At 39.3% G+C, this 26,533-nt stretch overlaps 1 protein-coding gene across 1 annotated transcript in view; it reads left to right on the top strand.

Annotated features, from left to right (window-relative positions):
• The window catches only part of LOC145992121 (ubiquitin-protein ligase E3B), a 70,070-nt gene that overhangs the window by 11,041 nt on the left and 32,496 nt on the right, over positions 1 to 26,533 (top strand). Inside the window, exons 4-11 of the mRNA XM_083128370.1 lie at positions 2,068 to 2,395; positions 10,690 to 10,878; positions 12,509 to 12,700; positions 14,198 to 14,633; positions 16,416 to 16,587; positions 17,219 to 17,337; positions 19,077 to 19,249; positions 21,550 to 21,695. Of these exons, the coding sequence (XP_082984496.1) occupies positions 2,068 to 2,395; positions 10,690 to 10,878; positions 12,509 to 12,700; positions 14,198 to 14,633; positions 16,416 to 16,587; positions 17,219 to 17,337; positions 19,077 to 19,249; positions 21,550 to 21,695 (1,755 nt within the window). The remainder of the gene's footprint in view (positions 1 to 2,067; positions 2,396 to 10,689; positions 10,879 to 12,508; positions 12,701 to 14,197; positions 14,634 to 16,415; positions 16,588 to 17,218; positions 17,338 to 19,076; positions 19,250 to 21,549; positions 21,696 to 26,533) is intronic.

The following is a 26,533-nucleotide window of genomic DNA, read 5'->3' as shown; positions in this document are numbered from 1 at the left end:
TATGACACACATATGGAGAACATTAAGCCAAGCGTCAAGCTAAATTTGCAGCATGTTTTATGTATCAATCTGCCCGAGAACTGAGCTCAGAATCTTCCGTGCAAGTCTTGCCTCAACCGGCGAGCTGCTTACATCGTAGACACTGAGAAAATTCACAGTATTGCCAACCTCACAACACATCAAAATCCGCATGCATGTCAAGCCGAATGTATTTTTGCTTCGTTTTGTCTCCTGAAACATAAAATTTTAGAAGTGCTTTCTGCGCATTGAAATAAATTATTTAATAAATGTATCAATACTTAATGTAAATGCGAAATAACTTCTAAACAGAGCATGTGTGTATATTTCGAGCACGCAAAAAGAAAAATAAACAAAGATAAAAGTAAACAACGATGGGCCCATCTTGAATTAAACGACAAATTGTTGTTTTTGATTTAGAAAGAAATACATTTATGAAAAACTTGGTTGCTTCGTTCGTAATACACCTGTTACTGTAAGACACATGCACTTCAAGTTATACCTGCAAAAAAAGCATGATTTGTTATTGGTGACAATCAGATGCATTATCTGCTGCTATTACTTTGGTTTCAATTTATGAATCACTTCACTAAACCAGGATTCAAATCTTGGTCTGTGCATTTCTTGAATCACCCTTCCCTTTCTTTGCTTTCTTTGCACGGAACAGTAAATATGCGCCTTCAACAAAGACTACATTGCCGCCAGTGGGTGAAACAATAAGCCCCACCCCCATTCCCCTCTTCTTTTCTCGTCGGTTTCTTCAGCCCTGGCGGTGGTTTTGTACGGTGGTGTCCTTCAATGTTTGATTCAATGTACGCCCCTGCCTCCTACCCCCCACCGAGTTAAAGCACATCTCGTCCAAATAATAAACATGTTTCTTATAACGGCGGTATCTTTTAATACCGCGAGAATTCTTTGGTCCTCAAACAACAAACAATCGTGTCCTCTTCCTAAACTTAAAAACCGCAAATCATTCATCACCCACGATACAGTTCGTGCGCACATTGATGGCAAATCACCTCACGCCCTGTTTTACTTTGATCATGTTGTCGTAAGGAGGATTATGCATTTCAAACAACTTGCTAGATTTGAAGAGCTTTTCCCTTTGGATGAAGCCAAAAATAACACTCGGGTGAAACCACGTGCTGAACCGGAGTCCTGGATTCAGCCATTCTCGCTGCTGTATAGCACCATTATTAATCAATCACATCACAATAAACATAGGGTTAAAATAATGGGATGTGCAACACTGGTATCACGGATTCCACGCACTCTGCAACGTATTCAGTCTTGCTCGACTCGCTCTTGATCTTCAGCGATTTTTCAGCGCAATACAAACTCCAGTTGGCGAATCTGCGGATCCTAGTTCGTCTGCACAGTGATTGCAACCGATCAAGTACATACCTGCTCATGGATGTATCATTTTGTCTGTATTTTACAACTTAAATAACTGTTTTCTTGCAAGTATGCAGTTGTGTCGGAATAGAACCCGTCTCAGTGGAACTATATTCTGCACGCACGTTTGGATCTACATATGCGAAAACATGCTGCAAAGTTGACTTGATGCTTAGCTTAGTGTCGTTTTTCAATGTGTGACGGCTGTGATACCATTGGTGAGATAGACTCAAGAACCAGACAAGCTTTAATTATACGCATTGTATTGCCATTTGTTCTACATTAGTTTAATTTCTAAATTTGAACAAGTGTCCTCGGTTTACCAGTCAGTTTAAATCAGCTTTAGCATCCAATGTTTCAAGTGCCTAGATTACTCTCATCATCAGGGATGCTAATGCCGATTTGTTTATTTGACTTATTTTTTTAAGTCCACTTTATGCCCAGATAGGCAAATCAGGACTGGACCTACAGTTTAAAGTGGGATCTGAACCACTATGCAATGTACCTCCATTGGGACTCCTTGATTACAAGGCGACAATGTTACCAATGTGCCACTGGCTACGGTAACACCGATTTTACCCAGCTGGTCACCCGAGAACACTTTGAATCATGTTGCCAAGATAGCCACAATTTCTAATTTCTACATTGTTACAGGTATCTTGCATCGAGCTTGGAATCAGATTCCGTGAAACTCAGCTATGTTGGGGTAGCTTTAAATAAGGACTATGCTCTCTTGTGGATCTCTCACATGAAGGCCATCCTCTGGAAGTGCTGCGAATGCATGGACGATCTGAAGCCGGAGATATCGAGTGACATGCGTGCTATCCTAGTGTTCCTCCATACCCTAGTGTTGTTCACATCAACTAACACATGGCATATATTGAAGATGAAGAACATGGAGAAGTTGAGGCCTGGGATGAATCAGTTGTGCGCGAATATATTAGGACATTTATTTTCTAAAGGGTTTTACGTGACGCTGAAGGTAAGCTGTTATTATGGTGGTATCCCACATGCATAGAAATTTTGAGTGTAATGAATGAAACCCTGTAAGAACAAGAAGAAACAAGGTTCGGTTCATGGTTGAACCCACAATTTTCACTAAAAGATGTACAGGGTGTTGCAATAAAAAGGTAACTCAAAGTATGCAGAACGCACATTGTTCAGTTACCTTTACTTTGCAACACCCTGTATATAATTGTTGAACATTTTGATTAGGAACTAGAATAGAATAGAATTTATTTCAAGTATGAGCCTTTACAGCTATACATCCCATACAAGTGAAAAATTTTTGGTACACTTTCCCTACACCCTTCCTCCTCTTAGTCTACTTGCACATTCACACTATTTCATTTCAACTCTTTCCCTATACTTGCACTGTTACCTAAGTGATTCCTAGATTTTTCTTAGATTTAGTTATTTATTTAGTAGCCCCCGTTTCACACATTTTCGCTTTCCCCACTGAGCTTCTTCACTCTGTTTGCCCAGACATAGTGTAGGAAAGTTCCCAGATTCCTTATTTGCACCTCCCCCCCCCTCTCAGTCTCTCCCTCCTAATAAAGGTTGTCATTATATTCTCAATGTTATCTTCATTTATTTCCCTGATCTATTTTTGTCTTGCCTCCCCTGTTTTTTTGCACTGGTGGAGAATGTGAAATTTCGTCTCGTCTTCTCCACATAGCTGGTGTTCTACGCCCGTCCTCCCATTTTAGTTTAACTTGTGCCCATCGCCCCAGTCTGAACCAGGCCAAACCTGACCTTTCTTTTGCCCCACACAAATCCACGTAGTTCCTCCTTCCCGATTCTTGATCCGTATCCACTATTTTCGCTGATGTCAACGATATTCTTGTGCCGCATTCTGCCAAAATTTTCTGTTTGTTAATGTCTTCCAGTCTGGCACGAATGGACCCTAGCATCTGCATTTTAATTCTCCCCTCTATTCCCTCTTCCCACACCCATCCCAGCCCTATACTGTACAATACCGTCTTTATTTTTGTTACCCATTGCCTCCCATTACCCCCCCCCCTTATCTGTGATTGTACACAGAGTTTCTTCAAATTTCCCCCCTCCATGGTGATCAGTTTTCCCCAGTATTTAATGCTCCTCATTTTGGCATCCACTTCCTCTCTTAATTTTCCCATTTCCCTAAGTGCCCCACATGTTGCCATACCCCTCCCTATTCCTAGCCCTTGTTTTAGGAATCTGGACTGTATGACGTTTACGGTTTCCCCTCCTTCCCAGACCCATAGTTCGATGTCATAGAACAGTGTTGCCTTAACTGTGGCCTCGAAGACCCCCTCCAGAATTTTGATTGATATATTTGGTACTTTGTATTTTATTTTTCTTGTTTTTTCTAATGCAAAAATTGCTTTACATTTATTCCTGTGTACGTGCCTTGCCCACCTGCCTGTCAATGTCATCACCATGCCTAAATAATCGTACTGTTTCACCCTATCGACACTTCTCTCTCCGTATTTCCATTGTTCGTCCTTACCAAATACATACCCATTCTTAAATACCATTATTTTGGTCTTCTTCATATTCACTCGCATGGCCCATTTTCCGCAATATCCGTGTAATGTGTCTAGACCGTTCTGTAGACCTGTTGTTGTGTTCGAAATCAGTACCAGGTCGTCTGCGTACAACAAAAGCGGTACCTTTACGTTGGATATCGTTGATGGATCTGTGTCCCTCTGTGTTATTTCCTCCACGATATCGTTGATGAAGAGGATAAACAGCAGAGGGAAGAGAACGCACCCCTGCTTCACCCCCAGTATTGATTCATTTGCCCCTGTAATGCCCTCATTCCCGCACTTTACACAAAACTTAACTTTTTCATATGCTGCTTGGAGAGATCTGATCATTCTGGCGGATACCCCAATGTCCCACAACTTTGCCCACAACATTTGCCTGTTAACCGTGTCAAAAGCCTTTTTGAAATCCACGTAGCAGCAATATAGTTTCCCCCTTTTGACCCCAAGTTTTTCTTGTATCAATGTCTGCAATAAAAGTACATTGTCTATTGTCTGAAAATTTTTCCGAAATCCAGCTTGCAGAGGGGAAAGAACATCAAAAATTTCGCACCATTTTTGTAAGCGTCTATATGATATCGGGCAGTACACTTTGGTCAGTACCGACAGTAATGAGACCCCCCTGTAATTGTTGGGATTGCTTTTTTCCCCTTTACCCTTGTAGAAGGGGCAAATGATGGTATCCGACCATTTTTCCGGAAACAGCCCCTTCGGGTAGAGCCCATTCTTAATTTCCCTGCCCATTTTCGCCATCTGTGAGTTTTTATTTGTGCCCTTCATAATCTCAGCGGTTAAACCATCCCTGCCTGCCGTCTTCCCGTTTTTTAGCGAGTTGATTGCTAGAGAGTATTCATTTTCTGTTATATCTTCATCTAGAATTGGTATGAAGGTGCCCAAGTAATTTTCATCGTTCCTAGGTGTATTTATTTCTCCCTCCCTTTCTCCCATTATTCCCTTAAAGTGTCGTTCCCACGTTTCGGGGGTAATCTCCGCCTCCGTGTACTCTTTCCGTCTTAAGTTCCGGATTATTCTCCATAGCTGTGCTGCGTCTCGCTGTTTCATGGCCTCCTCTAGTGCCTTAACCCTTCCCTCCTCCCATTTCTCCCCTTCCCTCTCCAGTATCGTAGCGTATAGTTTCCGCTGTGTCACATACGTTACTCTATTTGCCTCGTTGCTGAGTATTTTGAATTTTTTCAGAGCCTGTGTCATTGTTTTTTTCTGAATTTTGCATGCATCATTATACCATCCTCCCTTTTGAGTTTTCCCTCCCTCCGGCTCATCGGCCCATCCTGTATCATGTGCTTGGCTGCCCTCTCCATGCAATGATAGTATAATTTTAATGCTTCAAGTACGCCCCCCTCGGTTAGTAAATTCAACATTTGGTTCGTCATTAGCTCTGAAATGTTGTCGATTAATGTATCTGAGAATTTCCGATACCTCGATACCTCCGAACTGCTTTGGGGGCAGTGCCGCATGTTGCCCCTTCCCTACTCCTCTCGTTCATATTTCCTTCCCCCCCCTCTGTAGTTCAGAGTTGCTATTAACGGAAGATGTTTGCTCTCTGTTCTCGCATCCACCATAAATTCTGTTACGTTTTGTGTTAAGTCCCTCGACATAATAAAATAATCTATGACGCTAGCCCCATTATCAGTGACGTATGTGAAATTCCCCTCCCTGTCCCCTCCGCATCGTCCGTTGAGTATGACAAAGTTAAAAACTTCCACGAAATCCAATAATTTCCTCCAGTCTGCATTCACATGCTTTGTCGTGTATAAAATATCCAGTCTTCGTTTGATGCGCCCCTTTCCCCCCACCCCCATGATCATCCTCCCCGATTATATCATCTATCCCAATTCTTGCATTAAAGTCTCCCGCGACTAGCATGCTTGCATCAGGGAACTTGTCCTCAACCTCGTGCATAAACATGGTTAAGTTTTGAAAATGGTTTTCATCCCGATGTTTGGACCCCGTTGGTTGGTTATAAACCGTTACGAGACAAAATTTCAGACCCTCCAGCGCAAAGAGAGTCCCCAGAATCCCATCGTGCTTGGCATCCAGTAACGTTACTTTCCCCTCCCACTCTGGTCTGAAAAGTATCATCAGCCCCTCTATGTTACGCCCCCGTTTTGCCTTCCTCTCTACACATTTACTAAAACCCCTAAATTTCAGATTTTCAGGATTGTCTTCGGCAGCCTCCCACGTTTCCTGGAGGATGACAATATCGAAGGACCGAACGTATTCTCTAAACCCCTCTTGGTTCAACTTCCTCTTCAGCCACTCTACGTTCCAGCTCAGTATCTTTATCTTGTGCCCCCCCCCCGTTCCCCCCTCCCACGTTGGTTCTGGGAACTAACCTACACATACGAGGGTCACTATTTATATTTTGAGCCTAACAATGAAAAAACAGGAATTTGGCATTGAAAACTGCTTTATTGTTTTTCGAAGTATTCTCCTTTATGGTCAATACACTTTTGCATTCATTTGAACCATTTGTCAAAGCAGTTTTTCCAATCTTCTTGAGACACCTCCATAATATGGTTTTTGAACGCATCAACGGCATCTTCCGCCGACGAAAATCGTTGTCCACGCAATTTATTCTTTACATTCGGGAACAAGAAGAAGTCATTGGGTGCCAAATCAGGACTGTACAGCGGATGACCCATCAATTCGATTTTTTGACTGTTCATAAAGTCGGTTGTTAGACGAGATGTGTGACAGCTGGCATTGTCTTGATGAAGAATGATCCGACGGCGTTTGTTTGTTTTCCGTGTTTGACCGAAGACCTCTGGCAAACAAATTGTTGTGTACCATTCAGAGTTGACCGTTCTACGTTCCTCTAAAGGCACAGTTGCCACATGACCAGTTTTCCCGAAAAAACAGGCGACCATTTGTTTCGATGTGCTTCGAGCGCGAACAACTTTAGTTGGATTGGGTTCATCTTGAAACACCCATACAGTCGACTGCTGTTTATGTTCCGGCTCATATGCATATATCCATGATTCGTCACCTGTTACAATCTTATATACGTCTTTTGAAGCACCACGATTGTATTTATTGAGCATTTGTTTGCACCAATTGACACGAGCGTCTTTTTGAGTTTTTGTCAAATTGTGTGGGATCCAACGAGAACATACCTTTCTCACATCTAAATGATCATGTAATATTTTATATATGCTGGTGGAACTAATGCCTATGGTTGCCTCAATCTCACAGTATGTCACATGACGATCTTGCAGTATTAGGTTTTGCACAGCATCAATGTTTTCTTGAACAACAACTGATTTTGGACGACCTTCGCGAATCTCGTCTGTGAGCGAATGGCGGCCACGATTAAATTCGTTATACCAGCGTTTCACAGTGGCAAAGGATGGGGCTTCATCGCCAAATGTGGAAGTAAGTTGATCGATGCACACTTGTCTTGATAATCCACGTCGAAAATCGTAAAAAATCATCGCACGAAAATGTTCACGAGTTAATTCCATTTTATTGTTGTCGTGCAATCTCCAAGGCAACATAAACAACACAAATGAAGCTATTGACAAAACATTTGATGTACGTTATGGTCAATAATGCCAGACGATTCCGTTAAAACGTCAAATTGAGCCTAACTTCAATCAGTGTTGCCAAGGCTCAAAATATAAATAGTGGCCATCGTACCTGATTTCGACTGCAGCTCCGAAGGACTCTCCTTGTCCATCACCCTTGGCCGTCTGCGGTCCGAAACATCACACATATCGGCACAATTTAAGTCCGAATTTCTAGAACGCACTCTCGTCGAGCCCTTTCCCCCTCCACTACAGAGTCCGGAGGTCATTCTGTGCCTCTCCTTTGCCTGAGCCGTGGATCCCTTTTGTTTCCAGTTGCCTCCTGGCTGGATGATTTCGGCCTCTCGTTCTAAGCTCCCCCATCGTGCGCGACACGGTCACCCGTGACCTTTTTCCTCTGGGAAGCAATCCTTTCCTGGCCGTTGACCTCTCGTGGACCGTCCATTCTGCTGCCGCCGGGTTCACCTTTGTCCACCTCCCGTCCCTGGTTGCCAAGTGTCCGTCCTCCGTGTCCTCGCCGTTGTCCAATGCATATGATGTCAGAGCAGTCGTCGTTCGTAACGAAAACTTGGCCATCAACTATTAATTTATTATAACTAATGAATGCCCGTCTTCCCTCTCTCCTGGCATCTCTCATGTGTTCCGTGAAAAGTTGCCTCTGCCTCAGGATCTGCGGCGAGAAGTCTTCTCGGAGGAATATGGAGGTGCCCTGTAGCTTCTTCCGGCTTGCCAATATCTCTTCCTTCTTCTTGTAGTGGTGGAACTTAACGATGATCAGCCTGCAACCTGAGACTTTGTAGTTGAGCCTGTGCGCTCTCTCCACCGCCAGATCGTCGACGTCACGTTTTGAAGTTGCGAAATCTGTGGAAAAACTGTATGTTGTCATCACATTTTAATCTTCTCATGTAAATCTTTAATATTTTGAGGCAAAAATTACGATCAATTGATGCTTATAATTGGAATACAATACTTACACACTGATATTAATCAGCATATTGAACAACTTATCATTATTGCAATTTTTAATCATATGTATTGGTGGGAATCTGTAAGAGTATCGGCATTGATAAGGGTATCGGCTCAGACCGATTACTAAGCTTAATATTATATTTTTTAGCTTCATTTACACTGGAGGGAATGGCACAGATTAATGGCACCTACTCTAGTTAGATTTGATTGAATCGTTGTTTTAAGTCCATTTTAGGCACAGAAAGGCTAATCGGAACTGGACCTACAGCTTAAATTGGAATCTGAACCACCATGGGCCTCCACCAGGTATCAAACCCTGGACCCCTTGATTACAAGGCGAAGACGTTACCACTGCACCATCGGGGATGCCATCTCTAATTGGATAGAATGAGAAGAACTGGAGAATCCAGCCAAGCTCCGTGGCGGAGTGGCTAGCACAATGCTTGGAGTCGTGCATTCGAATCCTAGTCTGGGCATGGGAGTTCTTTGGTAGTGTCCCTTTATTGGTTTCATCATCTCATCACTTATCCTCATCTTCGCTGAAAAACGAAGTAAAATAATAAAGCAAGTCAATCAATTGGGAATGTGTGTGAAATCAGTGTTCGCTGAAGATTGTGCTTGGTGTTTACTCAGAAGCTATAAAAAAATAGTGAACCATGGAAAACTAGTGTTGATGACAGCTTGCATTAGCTTGCATAGTGGGTAAACAGAAGAAAGAAAGATAAAAACTTGTGTGTCATTGTATTTAGAACAAATATAGAACTAGGGAGAGCATGAATGCCCTTTGAGTATTTGCTCGAAGACCGAGAATGGGTGGATCTTCAGCGAATGAGAACCAAACCTGATCAAACACCATGAAATGGTGCTCACTACACCTAAGTGGATCTATTCTCTGTTGTTCATTTGCATATATTCTCCGTCTGCTAATATATCCTAACCTCTAATTCTCCTCACCTTTCCCTCCAGTTTTTTAATTCCTTGAGTTTGTGATTGCAACTTCTTAGAAAAAGAGGGTGATTGAAAAGTCCCTTAGCACCCTCTATAACATCTAAAGAAGCTGTGCTGGGTACAATTGGTCATGATAGAACAGGTTATGGCTGAGGACCCAAGCAGAGGTCCGCCATATTGGATTGAACTAAAATAAATTAAATTAAAAGGGGATAATGGATGTATATCAAATCAGGCTAGAATTTCAAGATATATCACACCACCCCTTCCCATTAGGTCCTCCCGGCCCTAACCTGTTTCTAGCATGACCATTTGTACCCATCATAAATCCTTTAGATTTTGTAGAAGGTGTTAAGGCACTTTTGACTCACCCTGTATTTCTAAGAGTCGGTTGTCAACATGGTGCCATGGCGAAAATCGTTCCTGCCTGTAAGTGTTGCCACCTATAATGGAATCTGAATGCTAAGGAGGATTCTTAAAATCGATCGAGAAAAATAATTTGCGACTCAAGAAATCATACAGTTTTTTTGAAGATAATTACTTTTAACACGTTGCGTGCTTTAGGCTGTCTCAATAGTAGAATAGTTATTTGCTGAGAATAACTCTATTTGCCCTGAGATATGATAATCTACACCATTCTACTTATTTCAGGGTTTATTGCACTCTTATTCAGGACCACTTGTAACTGTTTGCATATATGCAGTTTACTGCTGCCCAAGTGGTCATTCTTAATCTGGTCCATAAACTACTCGAGCTGGAAAGATTGTATGGACGCAACGGCGATACCCAACTCTGCCTGTTGATGACCTGTGAAGGGTGGAAAGACTGCTCCCTCAAAATGCCGAGAAACATGGAAGTGCTCGGTTCCTACACTGACATCCAGTATAAACTTCCAATACACTACGAATGCAGTCATAGTTCACATTCCTTATTGTCTCTGTACAAATAGAGGAACAAAAATATATAGATTGTTATTTTCACTGAAATTTCCTTCTTTTAATTTGATTCTTTTTCTGTATTTTCATAAATCCCATTGTATGCTCTATTACAGGGATGTCCAAACTTTTTACTGTACAACTTTCTTAGGTTGTAGAAATGTAGAGGTTATTATATTAATCTGGGCCACATTAAAAAACCATAGCAGGCCAGATGTAGGTTACGCTGTTGTTTGGACAGCCCTACTACATTACAGACCCATCTGTAGATGAAGGATAGCACAATACATATGTCTTGTAATTCTTAAGCTTTCAGTGATGCAGCTAGACTCCCTATTTTTTCTTTTCCAGAATTTGCTGATCAAAGGTCTGGCTCGATCCAAACCTGTTTTGAAGCATGTGTCGCTGGTTGCCATAGTGACTCTAGCACTTCGCCCGTTGATATCAGCAGGGTTCACAGAGAAGCTGGTGACAATGTTTTTGATAAATATTTTAAGTGTTCCCGCTCTTATTTTGCATCTCCAGAACCAAGCACCTGAAGTGAGTATAAAGTTATAAGCATTAATCCTACTTTTAAAATTCTGTAGAGAAATTTGAACTTAATATTTTTATTTCAGAATGTAGCTAGTAAATAATGTTCTTGTCTGCAAATAAACTCTAGACTGCAAAACTGTGGTGTTCAAGAATGCTGTGAATTTGAAGTCTTGGATCATCTGAATCTAGTGACAATAAAGAGAACTCCTTCCTTTATATAAACATGGAATAGAGGTGAATGCCCTCAGATTTCACTAATCATTTGTGTCAGTAGGCAACCATTGCTAACATTGATTTGTTTATTATCTTTCATTTCATTTGTAAAAAATAGCATGATCAACTTTCGTTCTAACCATTGAAATTCCTTGGATTCAAGTCCTAGCCAGGGCTTAAGTGTTCATGCTCATCATGATTACCCAAAAGTGGTAGAAAAGCAACGTAAAATAACAAAGATGCATACATACAAAATAAGTTACATCATGTACCAAAATAATTGAAGTACCTCATACATTGAAATATGCGTGAGTACGTATTACAATTTAGTTGTATATTCAGATGATTTGTTTGCAATATGTGAAACAGCAAAGCATTTTCAAAGTTTGTTTTAAGCTCATTTTATGCTCAGATAGGCTGATTGGGACCGAAAGTGAAGTTTAGAAATGGTGCTCGTACTACTGTGTAAAGAGCCTCAACCAGGGACCCCTTGATTACAACGCGAGATAGTTATCTACCATTTGTAGTGCCTAAAAATGCATGTTTTGAGATTTAGTTTCTACTCTGCTTAATTTTTGTCTAAAAATGCATTTTTTGGTAAATTTTTCTCATTTCCATTTTCTTGTCCTACTATGTTTCTCTCTACACTATACTGCAAGGTAATCTCTTGTGGGTCTTCCTGAACGAAATATAACCGTCATTCTTTACCATCACCGTGATTAGCCAAAAGTACCGGAGAAACTAGCCGAACGTAAGAAGAATTACATGGAATGCAATAGACAATAACTGGTCTCTGACAATGAGAATCAATACCGAGTTCACGTTCTCCGTTTCTTTTGATGCCTTTTTAAGTTTTATTTTATTTTGGAGAGCCTGTTTTCATTATTTTTGGTGTCTACTTTACAAGTTTTTAATGCCTATAAAACCCCTCCATAGTAATTTGCATATTAGACCACTTAAGACCCTTCACTAGTTAGAATAAATTGAGCTCATGCTTATACAGGGGAACGTAAATTTTAAAATTTTCAGGGTTGTTTTGGTTGTTCAAAGTCTAGGAACCCATAGGTTCTATTGGGGTCTGTAACAGGACCAGCACCTTTTTTCTCGCACAATTTAAATTCGGTCCAAGTTGTGTATTGTTTCATTTCGAGGTAGAAGGTTCCAGGACCGAATTGAAATACTTAAAATGTTCTTGACTGTTCGGAATCCGTTTACGCTTGCCAATTTTCTCTCCCGGATGGGAATTTAATTTTTTTACAATCCCTGGACGTTTAACAACCCTGTTTGGAACCATGAATGTGCAATGGGGAAAACGTAAAATTGAAGTTCCACTGTATTTCCATTATATCAAATTTATTGTATTTTTGTTGGTAATGTTATTAAAAAATAGTCCATGTTTTGATTTATCCATGCATATTTTCAGTCCGTTACAACCATAAGGAACCATGGTCTCTTTGCGAAGAGTTTGGATCTCTTGAATACGGAGCAAAATACTCGGATCGTTTTTAATGCATTGGAGGGGAATTACGCCTTGTGCCTGCTGGCTAATCTGATCCACCTGGGATACATTGAAAAGGATGATGTGCTGCCTGATGTTGCGTTCCCAACATTTACGGTGAGTGTGCTTCAGTAACGTGTCAGATAAGCAAAATAATAATTACAGCTTCCATATGTTGTTGTTCTTATATATATAAAATTTATTTATTTTTTCATTTGACACTTGAATAGGGTAAATACTAGTGCACATATTTTTACGCAGTAGCACCAACTTTTGAAAAACAATGGGTCAGCTTAACTCAGATTTGTTTTATAATTTTATACTATAATATCCTAAAATACCTTTTTTATTCCTTGACCAGAAAATGTAGGTTCTTACATTTAAAAACCCTTTCAGGCCAATTCTGAGAGGAATACATGTATCTTGCGGTGGCCATTTTTGCTTATTTTAGTCGTAAGTGCCTATTTTGAAGATTACTGATTTTTGAGTGTCTAATCCAGGATAATGATTAAAATTCTGCCAATGTTCATCTATTTTAGTGCTTATTTTGTATTTTGCTTGTGGCCTGCCTATTTTGAGAGTTTTTAGTGCCTATTATATAAATTGGTTGAACTAGGGGCATTCCACAAATTGATATAAAAATTGTAATTACTGATAGTGCTTGTTCTTTTAAACTTAATGGTTTGTTATTAATAATATTTCATATATTAGTTTTTATCGATCCTCATCCTGGTCATAAGCCTTTATCCTTCCTTTCCTTCCTAAGAACGATGTGACCACAGATAGTGTAAATAATATAGGACATGAAAAGTATATTGGAGATGTAACAAATTTTTATTAAATATTTTGACAACACAGTTAGTAAACAAGTTGAGAAAATTATTAAAATGTAATGAAATATTTGACAAGCAAATTATTGGATGGGTTGGAGCCCCACAGGCCCATATAAGTTGGCTCCGCTGTTTTTATTGTCAAATAGTAGAGCATCTTAAAGAATTTCAGCCATTGAAGAAGCAAAGTTCTTATTCTCAAACTCGTCAAATCGAGCAGGAAGAGTGGGATATGGTGATGGGGAACAAGCTTCATGCTATTAAGCCTACCATAGATGCATGGCATCCTTGTCCCATCCTCGTCGAGAAGAAGTTCTTCTCACTCGACTACATATTGGACACAGCCGTCTAACCCATGGCCACTTGCTGCAAGGGCTGGACAACTGTTTGTTGTCTCCACTGTATAAGGAAACAACTTTTACTTCATTCTTACTTTTTAATGTTTTGTGTTCGTCTTGTGCAGGTCCCTTTATAACCATGCACTTTTATCTTTTTCGCAAGGGGAAACAAACACCCTTTGTTTTCAAATTTTGAAGACATTTTTTTAGATCAGGAGATACTTCCCCATATAGATTGAAGGGTGCAAAATGGCCTAATGTGCCAACGCACCCACCTATGTTAATTCAATCAAACCATTTTTAAGCTACATATTTCCCATAACTCTTTCATTGGAAGTAAAGTATTGTTAATAAAATAGGGATGGGCTGACATGAAATTTTAAAAATTTTTATGGTACCATTATAAATTTTACCAATACCGATATCCAATATTCTATCCATTTCAGTTTGTGATAACGAAACTTCTCGAGAGTTGCCAGCATTATGTTGTGAACAAGCAGTCCAACTTGACTCATTGGCATCCGGTTCTGGGTTGGTTTGCGCAGAACGTGGATTATGGACTTCACGAAGCTATGCCTCATGTCAAGAGTCAGTTATATCTGTTGTGGAGTGGGCCGATGATAAGTGTCATGTTCAGCAACCTTTACGAACTATGTAAGAATCTCTCGCAGGACGATGCTTCGCCGAGTTGCAACGAGAACTTTTGCGAGAAGAACACGCCGAGCAATCTGTTGAGGAGAGCTCTTGAAAGGACCAATAAAACAAATGCAGCTAAATACAGGAAGCTTGGTAGTCCTGAGTGTACAAAAGTGGCTTTGCTGTCTTCGCTGTACCAGACGGCTTTAGGTACACTGACGCAATTGAAACTTGATATTCTAACAGGTAAATATGTGGTTCGGTTGTGCAAGGGGTTTTCCATTGTTGATTCTATAAATGTCAGAAGACGGATAAGCATTTTAAGTGAATGTCTGTTTAATGGCTTTATTTTTATACAGTGTCTTCATTTAAGCATTGTGCCGCTCGAATACTTGCCCATGTGGTTGCCGAAACTATGCTGTTCGCCGGTGAAACTGGACAACCGCAGCCCCTCAACTGAAGCATATAGATTTATTTAATTGAAATATTTTACATTTACATGTAAAGTAATTATGTACTTTTATCACGGGAGACATTGGATATGTTTCCTTGTACCGGCACACATTTTTGCAGTGCTCGAAGGTAGGGGGGATGCAGGGGGATGGTATTTTCCCAGCTAGCAAAGATTTTGGCAAAACATTCCCCCAGCTGTCTCACTGTCATCATTCCCCCAGCTAACTTCAAGGTTAGACCAAACAGCTAACATTTTTCACTTCAACCACTGCATTTTTCATATTATTTGATTTGATTTGCTTTATTTTACTTCGCTTCTTGTGCCACTTTTGGCTAATTTGCGAAGATGGGGATGAGTGATGATATGATGAAATTGATGAATGGACACTCACAAATATCCATGCCCAGGCCAGGATTCGAACCCGGGACCCCTGGCATCGTGGCGCGATGTGCTAACCACTCCGCCACAGGGGCCGGCTCATATTATTTGAGAAAATTAACTTCAAAAATTGCTGACTCACACTTTTGCATGAGTTTGTTTTCAGATATGAACTGTGCATAAAACATATTTGTTCTAAAGTGTACTTATGTTGTAGTATTCTAGCAACAGTAATAATACTTATCAACACTCAGCTCTTATCTGTTTATTATTTACCACCTTAGCAAACTGCACAGAAGCGAATATAAATTTTTCTTCTTGATACTTCCATCCGTATGAGAGCAAATACTGACATTCACGGTGAACAGAGAAGTACCACACTCCAGCAACAGGGACCTGTTGTCAATAACATGTTGAAGACCACAGTTATCTCTATTGCTGTCTTCCTGGAAAGCTACCAAATGCCCTGTACACTTGAGTTAATGCGAATAACACATCCAACCTTGCTGGCTGGCAAAGGGAGTGGTTTTAACTGCCACATAGGCACATGCTTGAGCGGCACAATGTCCAAATGATAGCGCTGTACAATATTGAAAGTCTTATTTATTTTTTATTAAAGTAGTTTGTTAGACATTAAAGATATATTGACTACTGTCATTCACCTATAACGAATTATATCTTACAGGCATATTTCACCAAACATCTTGTATTTTCCTCCCAAGTACTTTTCTGGTTTGAATGACTCCAGGTAGGCCAGCTCATTCAAATACCCAATGTATCATGATACCATTGGATTCCGTATTGGAAAGTTTTGGCTAGAATTTTATTACTGATAGTGATTGGTACTTTTATTGAGTCCTTGTGTCTCTCAGACCATAAAAATACTGTGTAGCACTTTCATGAAGTCTAAATTTCTTAGAAATTATGCAACATGCATAATGTGCATTATTTTTGCAACGACCATATGGGGAGAAATGATTTTGTGATTGAATCGTTATCTTGCAATTATGAACATTTTAAAACAAAACTCTGGTAGAATGCTATGGTATATTTGCAATGGAAACATTTATATTTTCAAATTTACTCTCAGTTGTTACAATTTTCAAGTATCCGTACTGGCTAAGCCATAATTGCAAGTAATAATTGGATGAGAGAAGCTTCTTGTACCTTTGCTTACTTTTTTGTTTGAATTTCAGGGCTGTGTTACCAAGATAAAGTTTTGTACAATTTGTGGCTGTTTCTTCAAACATTGGGTCCAAACTGTGGTCTAAAAGCATTCCTCGATCATTTGGCGATGAACACGAAGTGTACTGCACCAGAATTTCAGATGTTGATATTGTTCTGTGATTTAATGACACATTACGTCACGTAAGTTAGTTGTTGAGGTCATTGTAATGTTTGTAACATTTTATCTCTAATTTATGTATCGTGGTGATTGTGTAATATCAGTATATTTACTTTTTAGTTCTTTAATATAGTATATTAGCATAAGCCAGCCTTGGAGCCTATACCCACACTACAATCTGATAATCATTCATCCTTTAAAGTTATAAAATCTGAATAGTATACCATTTACTATAAAAAAATTACTAATTGTTGTGAAAGATTCTTCACAAAATACATTCATGACATGATTAAGACAAGTTTTCATTCTCATCGTTACAATTAATATATTGAAGTACAAAAGGAATGTAATTTGAACAAAACAGGAATAGGAACATTTGTTTGAATATTCACATAACCATCGTACCACAGTAAGGAAATAAAAAAAGGTGTAGTTCTTGTCCAAAAATAATATATATTTAAACATTTACTGTTCGCCTTATTTATAAACCATTCATTGAGCTACTTTTAATGTTTAAACCCTAGAGAAAATGTGAAGAAGGTCTGAGAACAACGGGTTGGGGACACCTTTTCTATTTTTTGTATTTTCAGAAATATAAATGCATTAATTTTCTTCCTGTTTTTATTTCTTAAGTGTACATGTATTATCTTCTAGGATTCTAGATGACCTTGAGATGTACGAACAACAGAAGCCTTTTAGGATAGCAGATTTTGTGCTGATGTCGAATTTTCTGAACCAGTTCATTTACAAAGGCATTCTGGGGAATCTATTTGGTAAGTTGCTCATTTATGAGTCACTTTTCAAAAGTAAGATCACTCTTGAAAGGACCTCTTATATTAGGTATGTTGAATAAGTTGTCTTCAAATATCTTCCATATTTGGTTAATTGTTCGTTAATTTTTTTCTTCTTTACTTCGCTATCCTGCCACTTTTGGCTAATCACGAAGCTGATAAGTTGAAATGGATGAAGGTACAAACAGACATAATTGAACCCCCACAGAGAATTATTCTGGCTGTGGATGGTTCAGGTGCCAGAGCCTTGTTGGCTTAGAGTATTGTTCCTGGGCGTACCACATGGAAGTGAGGGTCACACTGGAGTGCCTCTTACACCCCTGGTTAATTGTTGTGCTTGTTTATTAACTTTCAACGTTTTTACGTTGAAACATGTTCATTTTGTTCATTTCATATCTAAGGAACCAAATTTAATTGATTCATAAAAATATTGGTAATTCTTATTGTCCAGTAAATATGTCCCATCCATACTATATAATAGGATATGCATTTAGCAAAACAGTAATGATTAGTGCAAAGTATCTGATGTTGAGAAGTTGAAAGCAATTAGTTCAGAACCTGAACAATGTATACAAGCTTCATGGTAAATGCATATAAGCAGGTGACTTATGAGTTTTACTTTAGGTGGCAAAATGATGTACTAGCACCAAGATTTCTGAAGCCTTGGAAAATATACAGGTTTCCCATGACTTAAACGCTGCTCCCATGCCAGGATTTCAAATACGGTGCTAGATCTATAACACTGTCTTCATGTAATCAATACCTGGTGGAGGCATATTCTACAATGGTTTGGATTCGTTAAGCTATATCCAATCCTGTTTAGTCTTATCTGAGGATAAAATGGACTTAAAATAAACTCTGACAAAACAGTAAGTACATGCCAAAACTAAACTTCATTACTTAGTGAAAAGATGGCATGTGGTGTAATTTATGCCTTATCTAAACTTTTTGGTTTTACTTTAGAAGAGGAATTGTTGTGCTTAAAGTTACAGACTATTGAAATCTCCAGTCAATAAAATTAACTGTGAATTTGCCGACAACTCAATATTCCAGTGTGCTATTGTTGGCTGTTATCAGTTCAATGGCGTGCCCAGGATTATCGAAAGGGAGGGGTTATGTACACTTTCTCTGGTAGACAGCCTTCATTTTGTCATCTTTCCCTACCTCTGACGTTCTTTTTTTTTTTTTTTTTTTAGTAATACTGTGTTAAAGGGTGGGTTATAACCCCCATCAACCCCCCCCCCTTTTTGGGCACGCCATTGTATCAGTGGTATGGTAGTTGAAGAAGAATTAGTAACATGTGGTAGAAAAACTACACGAAATAGCCAACAAGTAAATTCTCTCTCTCTCTCTCTCTCTCTCTCTCTCTCTCTCTCTCTCTCTCTCTCTCTCTTTCTCTCTTTCTTTCTTTTACCTTTATACATAGGGACAAATTCATGCTCTGTTATATAGTCTGTAGCAGTAAGCAGTATCCATTCTGACCTTATTGAAATATATCCACACCTGGTGCGCAACTGTCACTCTTTCCCTTAAAGGTAGTGAAAGAAATATCTTCTTCTCTTCAATATCAAGCTCGAAGACAAGGACTATTTGAGGAAATGCAATAATATTCCATATCATTGTTTTGACCCAAGAGGAAGAACAACAATGTAAAATAATTAGTATACAAGGTAATATTGCTGCGATCCTAAATTTGAATCTTTGCAAATGTTTTGTTGCAGATGTGAAAAACCTGAATTCCAATGCACTGTTTCCATCGGTGCATACTTTACTGATGGTGTTGTACCGGAGGGACTGCAGACGGAGTTACACCGCTGATAACCATTGGCTGATCAAAGATGTCCGCGTGAGTTCCTTCATGAATGACCTGGAGAAGGGAAAGAAGGCCAACCAGGTAAGCTGATATCTCACTTGGACCAGAAATTGTATCAGACATTTATGTGATGTGATCATTTTTATTATTTACTACACTTGAATCTCTACAAAATCATTTTATAATAGTAAGTTTTAAAACATTTTGCTATGTTGGGACCATGATGATCAAATGCACGGGGGTTATCTTTTAAGTAAGGTCCGTTTTAAAATAAAAACTAAGTAAGTAAATGTGTTTCAAAAAACATTTATTTTCTGAATGCACATACACTTCTCTATTTTTCTACATAATTTCCTTGCGGTTTAAAGATTTATCGTAACGAACTACGAGTTTTTGGATACCCTCCTCATAGAACTCTGCTGCCTGTGATGATAGCCAGTTACTCACGGTCATTTTCACTTCTGAAAATGGCTGAAGAGGTGGTAGTCGCTAGGCTCCCTGCATTCTTTGAGCATCATCATGGCAACTGTGTTTCGGGACAGGCAGGGTGTTTTGTTAATGTACTGTTTGCCACAAGGAATAACAATTAACTCAGCTTCCGTGAGTAACTGGCTATAATCACAGGCGGCAGAGTTCTATGAGGAGAGTATCCAAAAACTTGTAGTTCGTTATGATAAATGTTTAAACCGGCAAGGAAATTATGTAGAAAAATAGAGAAGTGTATGTAAATTCAGAAAATAAATGTTTTTCTGAAAAACATTTACTTACTTCGTTTTTAGTGTAAAATGGACCTTACTTAAAAAATAACCCTCGTATAATGCGGGAAAATGTAAAATGTGGGAACGTAAGATCTGAGTTCTACTGTATTAAGATACTTGTTAGGTAATAAAAAAAATACAGTTTTTCACACAACTTGTGCAATAAAAAATTCAAATTTTGCATCATTTCCAAGATAAGTGTCGTGTAACATTTTTGCAGACACTGTGAAAGACCAAAATGATGGAAAACTATCAACTAAGGTCTAAATCACCATCCCTGAGACCTTCTGTAAACAAACGGTCTCACCGATTCGATGTATCACTCCGCGTCAGCTGATCCATGACCGCAATCATCTGCTGTTACACTCATAGTTCGCCGCACCTATTCATTTTATATAAGAGCCTCTGAATGTGAGAACCCGTTCTCAAAACATCAGACGAATATGCAGCCGCATACATTGTTACTCTCCCGGTCATTCTCTCTTTCATGACCCTTAAAACTGCAGACACTGACACACCACTGCACTGGGATACCAACTTAACCACTTCATTTACTGGTTTCTCAGGATACTACTGACAGAACGTTACATAAATATTGAGTACAATCTGTTTCTCACCTCTTTTCAAATTCTGTCCTTGCTGGTGTTTTGAAAGCAAGCTCGGAGTAAACGGAGACTTTCCCTCACGCATAGAACTCGGCATGTTATTTTTCTAAGGCTAAGTCAGGCAATATTACTAAGTTGCACTACTTCCTTGCTGTTCACATGATTATTTTTAGAAAATAACCAATGTTATAAAATATCATTATGTACACAAATCTCTAAGCTCATTGAAAGTTATATTACTACAAAATGTTCACACTAATCTTGCCTTGCCATGTCACCAAGTTATTTTACGAAGTGCACTATATTTGGCGGAACAAAAATCGTTATTAGGATGCTTGTCAAAGTTTCCAACCGCAATAAATTTACGAACTTTTGTCTTGTTTTGATCATCATCAATATATTTATTGGACTTACAGCAATGCATATGGCTGTTTATGCCCATTATATATTTTATTTACATAAGATACAATTTACATAAAATGTACAAATAAATTTCAAATACACTCCTATCTATATCAAACCTTAGAAATATGCATTACCATGTTATATCATTTTGTCTAAAAAAATGCAAGTCACCAAGTAAAATATATTCAAAGAAAGAAGACAAATTTATGGGAAATGATTACTGGTGCAAAGAGTTAACCATAAAGGTGAAGCAATAAGTAAAAAAAGAAAGAGCATTGGGTTTAAAGTGAGACGTCATTTGCGGCAGCGTATCCCATACTACAAATTTGCCATTGTTTTACCTTACGTAATGAATCCTGTAACAACGCTGGATTTTCGTGTGGATTATTTTACTTCTATGAGTTTGCAATGCTTTCTGCATGCAGGTGGTTTTGTTTACAGAAGGTGTCAGGGTTTGTGATTTGAAGTATAGTATCTGTAAATAAATTCTGACCAATACTTTTCGATACTGATACACCAGTTTATGAGTTCTGTTTATTTCATTTTACTCGTGTATTAATTAATTTGCGTGCTTTTCTGAGTGGGTTATATGTATTTGTGTGCATTGCTTCAGATTTTACTGCAGAAAGTTCCACACATAATACCTCATGAAGAGAGAGTTCTGCTGTTTCGCAAGTACGTTGCGAATGAAAAGATGGTTCTTGGCCTCACAGAGTCTGCGTGTGCATCACCACAGTCAACACTCATTACTGTTCACAGGTATGTTCTCAAAATGCAGTACAGTTTTAGGAGTGTGTGTGTGCATGTTTGTGCTTTTGTACTTGGCATTATTTCAACGAGAGACTCGTACAAATTGAAGTAGCTATCAGAATAGCTTTGGCAAATTAAATTTCTATGGCACATAACCCCTTTGAGGGTAAAGGTATGCCAAACAGTGTATAGAAATGTATTTAAAAATGCTGCAGAACTGGTTGTGTCATTTTGTAAGGAAATACGTCAAGTTTGACTAGTATTGTGGAATAGATCCAAGATGGCTGCCAGGAGTAGAAAGCTGTCAGATCACGCTCTGAAAATGTCCGGCTTTTTGGCGATCGTTGTTTATTTCTGTGTTATTTTACTGTGCACGAGTGTCAGGCTTCTGAACAGTGTCCATGGCAAAAACAATAGCCTTAGTGAATGGAAATGCAGTGAGAGAAGTTTTGTTTTTCCAGCGGCAGGCATCTTCCTGGCGAGCTTTCCAGCCTCGCCGAGGGAGACACATTGTATGGACAGCGGCCAAGGTTAGCCCTCGAATCACCGGCTGTTGAACTTTCTCTTCCTTGTGATGTTGTGTGGAGACATTAAGTTGAACCCAGGCCCAATGCCGATGGGAAACCGATTCGACGCTTACTATCAAAATGTGCAGAGCATTAAAAATAAGCTCACTGACTGCACTATGGAGATTGCATATTTCATGGAACAAGATTGCATTGCAATCACCGAGACGTGGCTTAATGACAGCGTTCTTGATTGTGAACTGCACTTTTTGCAAAACTTCAACATATACAGGAAGGATAGAGGATCAAGGGGCGGGGAAGTGATGCTTTGTGTGAATAGCAAGTGGAAAAGTGTGGTGCGAGGTGACCTAGAGCGTGATTGTGAAATATTATGGGTGGAGTGCTTCTCGCCAAAAAAAGCAAATTATTCATTGGCTGTTTTTATAGACCGCACAAAACTTTCCCTCCGGCAGTTCTAGAGGCTTGCTACCTTTCAGAGCTGTCAGCATCCTCTATGGGAGATGTAATTCTTTTCGGAGACTTTAACCTCTCTCTCACATGGACAGACTCCACACACGGCATTGCAAAAGACAACCAGAACAGCTATTTCATGGATTACTTCATTCATGGTATCGCACTTCACCAGCACAACTTGCACAATACTCGGAAAAACAGCAACCTTGACTACATTGTTTCCTCCCTTCCTTCAGTGCACGTCACCCCTTCAAGAAACCTCATCCCTTCGGACCACGAATCACTGAACGCTGAATTCTGGCTTCCAGACCACCTGAGGAGTCAACGACCTACCACCCCCGGATGCAAACACCTCGTTTGGGACAAAGCACCCTGGAGCGACATCCGTTCGGTGCTGGATTCCATCCCCTGGACGATTCTGGAAAGTGAAAGTTTGGAGGATGCGTGTGACGTGCTGACAGATGTGATTCACGCAGCGATAAAAGATTACGTACCACTTAAGAAAACTAAATCATGGAAGTTTCCTTCTTGGTTCGACTCTGAACTCCTACTTGCCCTGGGAAACCGTAAAAAAGCATGGGATCTCTGGAAACAATTTCCTAACAAGTACACTCGAAAAACCTTCACCGATTTAAGATGCCACTGTAAAAAGCTGCAAAAAATTAAGTATAGTGAATACATCGGCGCTATCGCAAACAACATCAAATCAAATCCCAAATGTTTTTGGTCACTCATCAAGTCTAGGAGGAAAAATTCCGGAATACCTTTCGAAGTTAAGCATGGAACAGCACACGCAGAGGGCCCTGACAGATCTGATCTCTTTAACTTCTTTTTCTCTAAAAATATAGTGTCAAATACACCGGCTTCTTCTCTTCCTAATCTCGCTCCAGTTTGCTGTCACACTCTGACATCTCTCTCCACGTCTCCGGGAGAAGTTCTAAGCATTCTATCTTCGTTGCCTGAAAATCGCACAAATGGTCCTGACGAAATCCCTTCTATTTTCCTCAAAAACACTTCTTCTTCTCTCGCTATTCCCTTCTCAATTTTATTAAACAGATGCTTCAATGAGGCAACATTCCCGGATTCATGGGAAAAGGCTAATGTGGTGCCGTTATATAAATCTGGCGACAAGGATGCTGTTGCTTCTTATAGACACATTTTGCTGTTATCACCACTTTCTATCGCCTGTGAAAAAATAATAAAGGACCGACTTTACAAATTCACCTCTCCATACATACATACAGCACAGCACGGCTTCTTACCAGGCAGCTCCTGCTTAACTAACTTGAGCATTGTATTATCTGACGCTATCAACTGTATATCTGAAAACTCTCAACTGGATGTAATTTATCTTCATTTCTCCAAAGCCTTCGACTCTATAAACCACAACTACCTCCTACACAAATTATCTCATCGTTTTAATATTCGTGGGAAATTTCTCTCTCTGCTCAAACACTACCTCCGAAACAGACAACAAAAGGTTGTACTTTCCAGAACCTCTTCTTCATGTCGAGGTGGATCTTCTGGTGTTCCCCAAGGCAGTGTTCTTGGACCTCTTCTCTTCATCCTCTACCTTGATGATCTTCCATATCTCTCTGACTCTTGTAAAAACCTTCTTTTGTTCGCCGATGATTGCAAAACATACAGTAAAATATCAAATTTAAATGACATGACACTTTTGCAAAAGAACTTAGATTCTCTAATAAAGTGGTGTCAAATATGGAACCTGAAAGTTAATCCTCAGAAATGTACCACCATGACCTTCTCCTTAAAGAAAAACACATTTAATATGCAATATTTCATAGAAAACAATTGCGTTCAAAGGGTTGCCGCACAGAAGGACTTAGGCATCATATTTGATGAGAAACTCTCCTTTTCTGAACACATCTCTGCAGTCACTAAGGGTTCCATGCGTACGCTGGGTCTCCTCTATCGTTTTACTGAAATAAACAACCTGTCTGCTCTCGGCACGTTTTACAAATTTTTCGTTTCACCTAAACTTGAATACTGTTCTCCAATCTGGTCTATGGCATGCCCCTCAAAATTAGATAGACTAAATTCTGTTCTAAATTTCTTCCTGGCCATTGTTCGCCACCGAATTCCATCCACAAAACATTTACAAAAGTCCATCCTTCTGAAAATGCTAAATATCCATACCCCTAATGATAGACACATACTTGCAGACCATATTTTCCTCCATAAAATAACCAATGGGAACATAAGAAGTGATCGCCTTCTTCAGGAAATTCACTTTCGAGTACCATCTCGCACCACAAGGAGCATTCAGCTTTTCACGTATCAGAAACCCAGATTAAGTCTAATACAACGTTCTCTCTTCCACAGACTACCCGGCCAATACAACACTCTACCAAACCAAGTTGATATTTTTGAAACCAGTCACTTTATCTCATATGTATGTATGCACAAACGCGAAGTATGAAGGGAAAAAATGAGGTATTTTAGTTTATGTTATTATTATTTATTGTTACTTACATCGTTATTTTTTGTTATTTCCATTGTTATTACATTCCAATGTAAAATGGCCAAAGCTGTATTTGGAATTCTCTGGTAAATAAATAAATAAATGAATTCTGCAAGCACCAGCGGCAGTTCCATTAAAAATGACTGCTTTCACACATCAAGAGCGAGCTTGCTGGGTGTTTTGGTTTGAAGGCTGCATCCACTAACAACACAATGGTGCACTACCTCACTACCTCATCAAAGTCCAGTGTATTCTCCATAACTAGTTTCCAGGTTGATGAATGAAACCCCCCCAAAAGTAAAAATCAAGGGGTGTGCAAGTCAGGCGAACAAGGTGACCATGCAAGTGGCCCACCTTGACCTATCCATCGACTTGGAAATCATTTATTGAGGATATGCCAGACTTCAATGAAGTTGTGCACCATCTTGTTAGAAGTGGATGTGGCCAAAACACACAACAAGCTAGCTCTTGACTTGTGAAAATAGCTATTTTGAATGGAACTGCCACTGGCTCATGCAGTGGTGGAATTTGGTACTATTTTGTACAACGCTAGTCAAACGTGATGTATTTCCTTACAAAATGACAACAACCCAACACTTACAAAGTTGTAAAGTCTTTTGGACCACCCTTTATATGTATTCCTTTATAACCATACCCTAATTGTGCATATTCCATAATTTCCATAGTATTTAGACTCCTTGAAAGTGTCATGTGGTGATAACATATTGGGTGTTATGATTAAGAGGAAAGAAATCTCTGCTACACTTACTAGCTTTGTACATCAACATCTATTATTTTTAAACCTTTCTCAGATGCATCCATGTATTTCCAGAACTTTATATAAAAGTGCTTTTTTCTTCATGTACTACATGTACTTGAACAACATGAAAGTGTTAATTATATTCATTATCTGTGTGTAGTTCATTAAATATATTGTAAAGAAGGAAACATAAAGCTAAATCATGTGAAAACTTCTGTATCAGGAATGGCCAAATGTGGATAATTTTCTGATATCTGGATAGTTTTGTAGTTTATCCATTTTACATGTGAGGATATTTGAACGTTTATTCGGTAATTTTTTCATAAATTTCAGAAACTATGCTTACCATAATAACTTACTGAACCTGAAATAGTTAATAGTAATCAGGAGATTATCCGAATACCTGAATTATCCATATTATTTGGATGTCGGGATTATCCAGATATTCAGATATCCAGATTATCTGTTGCTTCTGAAATATATCAGATAATTTGAAATCCAGTCCTCCGTGGCCATGCGATCTAAGGTGCTGTACTTTGGACTCTGTGGGACGGCATGGGTTCGAGTCCACCTGAGTTCAGTCTCTGGGTTTTTGGCCTGTGTGTAGGCTTGGTGGCAACCCACC

This window comes from Lepisma saccharinum, chromosome 9 (assembly GCF_977018435.1).
Source record: "Lepisma saccharinum chromosome 9, izLepSacc3.1, whole genome shotgun sequence".
In the NCBI taxonomy this organism is placed as follows: Eukaryota; Metazoa; Arthropoda; class Insecta; order Zygentoma; family Lepismatidae; genus Lepisma; species Lepisma saccharinum.
This window is presented reverse-complemented; position numbering and strand designations above follow the sequence as displayed.